Source organism: Odontesthes bonariensis, chromosome 2, assembly GCF_027942865.1.
Source record: "Odontesthes bonariensis isolate fOdoBon6 chromosome 2, fOdoBon6.hap1, whole genome shotgun sequence".
Taxonomy (NCBI): Eukaryota; Metazoa; Chordata; class Actinopteri; order Atheriniformes; family Atherinopsidae; genus Odontesthes; species Odontesthes bonariensis.
Genome location: NC_134507.1, coordinates 17,487,211 through 17,497,271, shown reverse-complemented (window position 1 = coordinate 17,497,271; position 10,061 = coordinate 17,487,211). Strand labels below are relative to the sequence as shown.

At 40.0% G+C, this 10,061-nt stretch overlaps 1 protein-coding gene across 1 annotated transcript; it reads left to right on the top strand.

Moving 5' to 3' along the window:
- The first annotated feature begins 279 nt into the window (after positions 1-279).
- bfsp1 (beaded filament structural protein 1) lies at positions 280-10,061 on the top strand. Its single transcript, XM_075478388.1, has 8 exons — positions 280-650; positions 1,538-1,598; positions 1,977-2,072; positions 4,003-4,095; positions 5,933-6,046; positions 7,677-7,897; positions 8,511-8,602; positions 8,699-10,061. The coding sequence occupies exons 1-8, from the start codon at positions 280-282 to the stop codon at positions 9,652-9,654; spliced, it is 2,004 nt and encodes a 667-aa protein (XP_075334503.1). The 3' UTR covers positions 9,655-10,061.

Below are 10,061 nucleotides of genomic sequence, written 5' to 3'. Positions count from 1 at the left end.
TTTCTTTTTGTGGTTCTGCTTTGTCATCAGCAGTACTGCTTTTCAAATCTCTGTCACAAAGGCAACAATAAACTCTGGAAGGCCCCAGGCTCATAGCATACACTGTGAGAGCCAAGGGGAGGTTTTGGGGGCTATTTCGGCCCCAGCCAGTGCTGTGCAGCGTTTAGTCTAGCATGAGACAGCAAAGGGTGAGCACCCAAGTTTTCACACATTAAAGGTGCTGAAGGGGACCAAGCACTCAAGGGATACCATCAGCCCCGAGGAGAGAAGAGTGCCATCATGTTCAGGACCAGCTACTTGCGCGAGGTGCGCAAGGAAAAGTATGAGCGCTCAGATGTCTTTGAGGACACAGAAGACCCTGAGCGCTCTGCAGGCATTTCAGCCATCCAGGGCTGGGAGAGTCTTCAGGAGCTCAACAGCCGCTTTGCCCGGTACATCAACAGGGCACGAGTACTGGAGCAGCGCAACGCCGTGTTCCGCAAGCAGCTAGAAACATTGCAAAGGATGGAGGAGGCCAGCGGCCTGGAGGAGGCCTTTACAGAGCAGATTGATGTCAACAGGCAGCGCATCAGAGAGCTGTGCTCCGACCGTTCCAAGCTGGAGCGAGAGCTCAGGGAGGCCTGCCGCATGTTGGATGAATTTACCAGCAAGTAAGGGAGTGGGTAGTGGTTGGTTTTATCTGCGTGTCAAAGGTCAAACTTTTCTCTCAGAGATGGTGAAAAGAAGAAGAATTATACTTATTAGGTAACAGAGGAGACCAAAAACAATAAGATACACACTGTCAGAAGACATGGAATTCAATGACTAGCCTTTAAGCCTATCATACATTAACCTAAGATAGGTTTTTACATTATAACATCTCCATCCATCAAAACAAAATGTGATCTTACATGTCAAACAGAAACTGATAACAATGAAGATATAATTTTGCATACCCCACCAGACATACAGTGTTTTCATGAGGACTAATTTATGAGTTTCAGTTAAATCCATTGACTGTAAGGTCAGTTAAGCAGAGGGAACATTTTATAATACTGTGTGGAGTAAACAAAATTCGATTCCATTTTCTACAGAATTTTAAGAGGCAATATTTACTGTTTAAAATAAAAAATCAAAACAGTCAGCCCAGCCCCTTTAAATACAGAAATTGAGAGAAAACATGTTTTATTCTAATCAAGGCGAGGCATTGCTGTAATTGCAGCTGGGCAGAGACATCTCGTAATCACTTGTCTGCAGAAAGCACCATTACATTACTGATGAGTTAATTAAAATATTGACCAGAATTAGCTGGTTGGATTTCACAACTCTTCAGCATTACACAAACAGAGGTCTCGTGCCTTAATCGAGAGATGAATAACGTAGCCTAATATGACCATATGATGTTGTACTCGTCTTACCATGATCAAATATCATTATGCTTGATAATAGGAAATCAGTGCATTATTTTTATGTGTAAATTGCCTTTAGATGGTTTGCGATGAGGTGCTTTGTAAATAAAGGTTAATTAGAATTAATATTAAGATGTTTTATTTTCCAGATATAAAAATGAATGTGACTATCAAGAGCAGCTGCGAGGCACACTGGAAAATTTGAACAAGGTATTGTATGAATAGAATTACATTGTTGTACAAATTTGTACAAAAGGTCATATATCAACACATTTTTATTGATTCTTCATTAGAATGAATTACTTTTCAAATATGAAAAAAAAATCAGGTGTCCATTGTTTTAGATGTGCTTCAAAGAAATTAAGTCAATTTGCCTAAAGAAATAAATCTAATTTGGAAATTAAATGTGAAAAAAACTAATATCGAAGATCTTACAGTGAAATCTGCATCATTGTATGAACGTAGTTGGTCACTTCATTGTTTTATGGCTTTTGTTGAACTCAACATATTAGTTCATGCTCTACCTTTTACTGTTTACTCTTGGGTTCCCAAATGCACTCTTGTCCGTCCTCTCCTTTCCTTGTGCAGGAAGCAGACAATGCTCTGCTGAGAAACCTGGAGTATCAGATCCAGTCTCAGTTCCTGCAGGACGACATCAATTCCACCAGAGACAGACATAAGAAAGTCAGTGAAACAAATGCAAATTAATCATATACGGGGGGAAATAAGGGTTCTGTTTGAGCAACAAAAACACCTTGTTCATCATTTTCACCTTTCACCAGTTGGCCTTTCACCTTTTTCATGATCAAACGCACTTTGGACACCTTAAATATTTAACTAGAAACATCTTTAGCCATCCTCAGTTAATGATTCAAAGCCATTGTGTGTCACATTTGAGGTGCTCTAAGCAGATTTTGTACTGCGGAAATAGTTCATGAAGGAAAACCAATGAAAGTCACTGACATACCTGCTGCATTGCAGTTCTATCAAAGAGAGACTTTAATTTCATTTTAAAATATTGTGAAACAATCATAGTAATCTTCCTATGCAGAGCCTCTTTAAAAAAAAATACACATTATTAAATTCTTGAAAAAATACATTGGACAAGTCGGATTTTTCCGATCATCGGGTTGATGCAAAAGAGAACTTAGTGTACATTAAATGCTGAGAAATTTCTGAAAGACACTTTTAATTAAATTAAAATATAAGATATGTTTGAAAAGGGGACATGGTTTCCTTGAGCAAAAGAGGATGGTATTGTTGTCGATTCCATTTTGCTCTTAGTTGAAAATTATAGAAAGAGTAAAGAAGTACCAAGAAGACAGACCTGTAGCTGGAAAAGAGGCCATGAGGGGCCCATAAAATAATCAGCAAAATCTATTCACAAACAAAAGAGGCTGAAACATTTGTGATGTGATCCCATGTCTTATTTCAGGATAAACGCCTGGCAGGGGAACTGTGCACAATGTGGAGTAAAATTTTTGCATCTGTCAGATAAAAAGGCTGTCGTAGTAATCCAAGAGGGATGAGATGGAAGTGTGCAAAAACAAAAAGCAACTGGGACTGTGCTGAAAATCAGCCTGTTAATGAAATGATCATGTGGTATTGATATGTTATGTGAAAAGCGGTAAACGGATCACGCCTTTGTTGAAACTTGTTCTCAGTGACAAATTAGAAAATGCTCACATCATATCCCCATTTGGTTTTTCCACCTTGCCTTTTATCTCAGGCACATCAAAGAATGCCAGTTCAAAGAAGTGTAGATAACGTTGTGTGGTTCTTGCTGTTGCTTTTGAACACAGCTGACCTCGGGCCAGTATTCCTCTAAATGACAAGGCTTACAGCCTTGAAATAGGTACCGGAGGATGTGTCGTGATGTTTCTGGGACTTTAGCAACAATTTATTTTGTGTGGCGTGTGGGGAGAAAAGCATTGCAGAGCTCTGGTCATCACGGCCTCTGACGTGTGGCTAAAAAAGTAAAAGGACAGACAGAAAAACGGAAAGGTTATCTTTTGTACAGTAAAAATAGCTGGAAGGTCCGACACAATGGCTGCAAAAATGCTGAAACAAACAAGACCAAAAAGCACCATACTCCATGCATCAGGGGTACTCTCAATAGACCTTTATGCCGGAGAATTTTCTCTCTTTTTACTTTCATCCAGTGCTGCTTTTCATGATGAATTAATCCATGATTCAGCAATGTTTAGGCAGTATATCAAAGGGCACTGCAATTACTGTATTATGAGGAAAAGATTAGGGGTCATTTCACGTGAATATTGGGCTTGTGGTCTTGAGCTTTGAAGTATTATTTGGTATGACAGAAAAATAGCTCCTGTTTATCAGAGTCTTACATACCGCTCATACATATGGATTTCAAAAGAGAGCCGCTTTGTCGTAAAGAGGTCTTGCATTGTGTTTTTCAGTTAAAAGAAATCCTTTTTTTTTTATTGAATTCTCTTTCATTTATCCAATCCATGAAGGGAAGATTGAAGTAGATTTACAAAATCTTAGAGAGAAGAAAGTTTTACTCTGCAAAATAAATTGGTTTTGGTATGCATTTTCATTCACTATGTATTTTTATGCTTTTTTTTAACATATATATTCCTCTTCACAGAACCTTGCAGAGATCCAAACCTATGTAAACATTTTGCAGCAAATCAACCAGACACTTCCACTCGCTCCCAATGTGTCAGTTGGCATCTCTGAGGTGAGGTCACTAATGTTGTCATCGTGTCTGTGTGTGTGCGTGTGTGCACAACTCTCCCTGAGGGAGAAGATGGTGCTTGCGTGTGTGTCAGCCCTGCTACGTCTCTGAGGTTGATAAGGTTACTGGCTTCTCTGTCTAACTGGTTGCCTGTGCCTGTGTTTTGTGTACGTATGTGGGTACATGAGCAGTAAGCCCACACAGACACCTTTCATCAAGACACATACAAAGAACAAAGGTTGGAAAGTGTCAGGGCTCACAATGAAGCATATACTCTGAAGAACGGCTGCGGATGCTAATTTCTGAGTAACTGCGCCACAGTGTCTGGTGTTTGTGTAACAGAGTGGAGATTTATTTCTTTCAACATTTCTCAGAGGTAGAGCTGCTCTCAATGCAGAAATGGTTTAATTAGTTGAGTCAAGTCTTCATGGGCAATGACAAAGGGCTGCAGATCCTTGCTACGGTGCTGAGCAGGAATCAGCAAAAAAAAAAAGAAGAAAGCTTGTTGGTGATCTCTGAGGGCCAGCTGCATACACGTACAGAAGGGTGACACAATAAAAGAAAACCCAGAGTTAATGTGTGATGAAAGCGTACGTTTTTCAACGCTTTGTCCATTGAACACTCAACTCAGTGCTTATTTATAAGACAATGCATTTTCACATTTAAATATAGAGAAAGTAATCAACTAAGGACGTCTTGTAAGGGGATTCAAAATGGTTAGACGGTCTCATTTGTTGTCTCATAATATGAGCCAAAAATGTTCACTTTACTGACACATAAATGCGTCACTCTCCATAGTCTCACCCTTAATTGAAAGTTGGCTTCGTAAATATATTTGTTTTCGTATGTCTTCGTATATATGTTTCCATTATTAGAAACACTTTATTAGCCTTTCATCTCCCTAAAGCAACACTTTGTTAGTAAAAAAAAAAAAAGTCTACACAGAGATGCAACCTCCAAGGCTGAAAAAAAGACTCACAGGTCACAGCCACAGAATGACAGGTGAGTCTCCCAATCACCACCCAATGGGAGTGATCAGACTTTCCTTAAAATTTAACATCTGGATCCAAAACCAAGCAAACTCAAGGCATCATATCTTAAGTAAAAAAAAACTTGAGATATCATGGGGCATCGTGGTAGTTGTGTACATCGTTTCTACACAGTGTATGTGCTCCACCAGTGAACCTATGTCAACAAGTAGTTCAAACAGTTGCTTAATGTGAATTTGCATACCCAACTCTAATGACTTCAAATTGAAATCAATAATGAAAATGTCATCCTAATTTCACTTCATTGCTAGTCCATATTGTCTGCAGATTTGACATTTCACAAACTGCACATTTATTTTCCAAAATATCAGGATTAGGGTAATGAGATCGTCACATTCTATAATTTCGATTAATTCTTTAAATCTGTTTTTAAATCCAAAGTGTAATTATATTGGCTAACTTTATACAGGAATACCTCTGCTGGCGTTAAATCCTCAATGATAAATGCTATGACATAAAACTAACTAAAATGTTGTATGCCATGACTACGCTGTACACAGTACTTGTCATTTACCATGCGTTTAGTAGCATAATAAACCATTCGCTATTAATCATATAACTCCTGGGTAGTGTAAAGTGCACTTTTAATGCTAAGCTTACAGAAAAGGTCAGTGTTATTACCATTTTCCACAATGCCTTTCAATTCATGTCTCAGTCAGAAGCTGCTTTTTTGTGTTCATGTGTGGGGTGTGTCTAGGGGTGTGAGGGGTAGGGGGTTGGTGATGGTGAGGGGTTATCTTGATGCTTCAAACACACAACACTTTTATGGTTGTTATTAATTTATGCTGAAGGAGCAGGAGAAGCTGCTGGCCCAGAGGAAAATACCAGGGCTGAAGAGTCAGCTGGAGGAATACAAGAGCGCCCTCTGTCAGCTGCAAGTCCAGAAGCAATGCCTACAGAGTGATGTGAGTCACCATGACAACAGGGAGGTTTTCCCCAAATTTTTAAACCAACAACTAAGCTGATATTTACTGTATGACAGGTTAAAGATAATTTAATCGAAGGAATCAAAATGTGTTTATACTAAGAAAAAGTGTCCAAGATCTCTCCTATTATTTAGTGAGCCTATGCAATCACTACAAATACAAATGTCCTTTCATCATAATGTCAGCCAAAGAACAGCCCAAAGTTTATAGTACTGTTTGTAAATTCATATTTCTACATCCAAAACTCCCAAACCCAAATTCATTACGTGTACTGTTGAAGAAGACAAAGTAAATGAAAACCAATTTTCAGTTTTAAGAAAATTTAAGAGGCTGGATCCAGTGAATTGACGTGCTTCCATTGATTATCAATGTGTCAGAATTGTATTGTTTTATATTGATTAACTACTGAAACTAACTATTTTCATTTCAGGGGAAAACGCTGGGAGAAAAAAAAAAAAAAAAAAGCAAAACACAAATTACAAAAAAATTTTCTAGAGGTTTCTCAGTTGACAGTAAAAATAATTTTTTTCTAAGTGTTTTATTTTACTCTTTTCCTGTTTCACTAAATTGTGTCTGTCAATGAAGAAAAGGTATTTAAAGGCGGGGTAGGGGATCTTTTTCTGGAACATTTTTTTACATATTGCTTGAAATACTCTTCACACCCTCATTGCAACCAATTAATTAAAAGTTTTGACACAAATATGAAAAGTTTTAGTGGCCTCTAGAACGTACAATCTAGGAAAAACAGTATCCAATCATTGTGAACGGACCGTTCACAATGATTGGATTCTGATGCCGTCTATCAAACTGCAATCTGCTCCCCCCCCCCCCCCCCCCCCCCCGTGCGCGTACCCTGCTCCGTGAACGAATTACGCGTCCAGAAGCTTGGCAGGAAGCTAAACTAGAGCCAGCTTGGCTAGCACCTAGCATTATTAAACGTATAGTTAGCATAAACTAAATACTAAATACTAAATACTAAATACGGCAACGATCGATGCTTGCTGTCAGAACAGCGCTCGTGCACCTTAGTGCTCGTGCGCGTTCATGTACTCTAGAGGCGTGCCTTCGGGGGGAAAGTGAAGAAAAGGGTTGGGACTTTTTACCTGTGTATTTTCAAAATGCAGCTTCGCTGGACTCAAAATCCAGGATCTCCTTCCCTACCTTTAAGAGTTTCACTCCCCCGCCTCAAATAACAAGATGCTATACTATACTTCTACCACTAGATGTAAGCAATGCACACGTTATTACAGGGTAATTCTGGGTTCTGTGACGCCAGTGTCTCCACATCGCAAGGAGAAACACAGGACTAGATTAGAATAATTAGAGAAAAAACAATGTTAATCACAATGTTGAACAATTTGTATTGATTTCTGCAAAATTTGCTTTAATTCATACAACTGATAAAAAACAAAACAGTATTTAGTTGGGCACAAATCGAATTCTTTCGATTTCTTTCTTTTCCTTTCTCATGCTTTCTTGTGAATTCATTGTTTGTACTGTGGCACTTCTACAGTGTTTGTAATGAAATGAGTATGGCCTCTCATAGGGCATGTAAAATCTCTATTTCATACGATAATTTCTTAATCCCTGCACACGTGTCTTCTCTCAGACTGCAATGCTGGAGCAAGGCATGAAAAACACACAGGAGAGTTACGAAGATGAAATCCAGATGTTCAATGAGAAAATCGATTCTCTGCGGAAGGACATTGACGGAGCTGAGAGGTCTCTGGAGAAGTTCACCAGTGAATGTCGCCACCTGGCCATGTACCAAACATCTCTTGAGAACGAACTGGAGAGGTACAAGAGGATCATAGAGAATGAAGACAACAGGTAGGTCGCCTCGTTTTGTGTTCTGACAATCATAAAGGCACACTGACACAGACATGGAAGGTCTAACTTTTTATTTCAGCTGGGATGGCTTTTAAAAAGAATACTCCATGACACGTGGGAATTGAATATTTCACTGTATGCTCAAACAGCTGCAGAGAAAAAAAAATTTCTACCCAACAAAAATGAAACATTACTGTAAATGGAAGTCATTGTTGCATCGCCTTGTTGGTTTTAACTTCTAATCATGGATGCAGAAAAATGTGTGCCTGGATTTAAAGCCTTGAAAAAAAACCTGGACAGCGGCAGGGCTTCAGACAAAACTTTAGACATTATGAAAACAGGCCGGATTTATAGCAATAGTATGTCTGACTATCCCAGTATTTTAGACCGTGAATCCGGCAGTAGATGGCACTGTGTGACAACAAATGGTTTACCCGATTACACTATCACACTTTTCTCTATGAAAACAAAAAAATTAAATGGGTTTTTATTGTCCTTTCCTCATTTCGGAGGGCATCAACCATCAGTTTTCAAACTAGATTTTCCTGCTTAGGAGAGCTGTTGAGTATAATGCTGCTGCATGGGTGACATTTCACTGCTTTCTTTCCTGCAGGCTGAATTCCGCAATAATTGGCACTCCCATTACCCTGCTCACAACTAATTACCGCTACACTCACACACCTACTGCATCAAGCAGGGGGAGAGGTAAGGATGCCACGAATACATCAGAACTTTTACTTTATATCTTGTTGACACTGTTTATAACTTATAGGAAGCTGAATTGACTTCTTTTCTGTCCAGATATCACCCAGGCTATCCAAGATATCACAAGCATAAAGCCTCGACAGAAGATACTGGCCAAAAAGGTCCTGAAGAAGAAAGAGCTGACCCCGAAAGATGTAATGGAAAGTATTCAGGATGAGAGAAGTGGTGGAGCCGATGGAGTGGTTGAAGATGAAGAAATGAGGGGGACCTCATCTGTAGAAGTGCAGGAGGAGAGGGTGAAGAGAAAACAGCAGAGACCTCTTCACACTGGAGTGTCTCCACAAGACGTCCCAGATGGAGCTCAGATTAGCAAAGCCTTTGACACTCTTTGTAACATCGTCAGAGACAGAATGAGAAAGTACAAGAGGCCTGAGCCGATCGCTGATTTCTACACCAAGGGTCGTTATGTCCTTGTTAGCGGTGATGGCAGCTACCTGGATCCTTGCTTCTACACCTCCACACCATCAGCCGGCCACATCTTTGTCACTATCAGAGATGGAATGATTTCGCCATATGAGCCTTATGGACATAGAACACCCTCTCCTCCACCCCCCCAGCCTATGATAGACCCCAGGCCGCTTAGTCCCGACCGGCCCAGTGATACAGGAGGAAAGGACAATAACAAGGGTGGAAAAGCCAAGGACAGTGAAGGAAAAGCTAAACACAATAATGGAGACCCACACCCATACTCAAAACATCCAAGCCCTGTCCCTCCACCATCTGGCAAAAGCTCTCAAGATCCTGCCCCTGCTCACAATAAATCCAAGAAAAATAAAGAGGATAACGGTCCAAGTGGGCCAGCTCCAAAGCCTGCACCTCGTGGACCAGCCACCAGTTCCAGCAGCTTCACCCCTGATGCCATGAGCTACGAGAAGGTGGAGGTTGTGGAGTCTGTGGAGAAGTTCTCTAAAGATCGCAAAGTTAAAGGTTATGAGGAGACTTCGGTGGTTGTGGAAACCATGATTGAGAAGTCCAGCAAGAAGAAACCCTGAAACCAGTCCTACATGTTAAAACCACTGTTTTAGCACGAAAGGTTTTGCCTCTTACGAAGACCAACCATGCTGTAAGACCAACAACACATTCCTGCTCTGATATTCAGCCCTCTTCCATTCGCTTGCTGTCTCTGGTCCTGTGTCCAGAATACCTTTTGATAGCTCCACAGTGTTGCTGTTGTTATTCAGCTTACACCAATGCTCATGCTATGAGTCCTTTACTGTCTGAAAACTTGGCAGAGTAACAGCTAAAACTTTATGCCACCAGTTAAAAAAAAAAAAGAGAAAGAAACAAAAAACATAATAATGATAAAAAAAATTACTTTGAAGTTGTGCCACCCTTCTGAGCTCTCATAGAACTCCAACTTTCCCCTTCAAGCTAATTTGTTCAATTGGATGCCACTGCC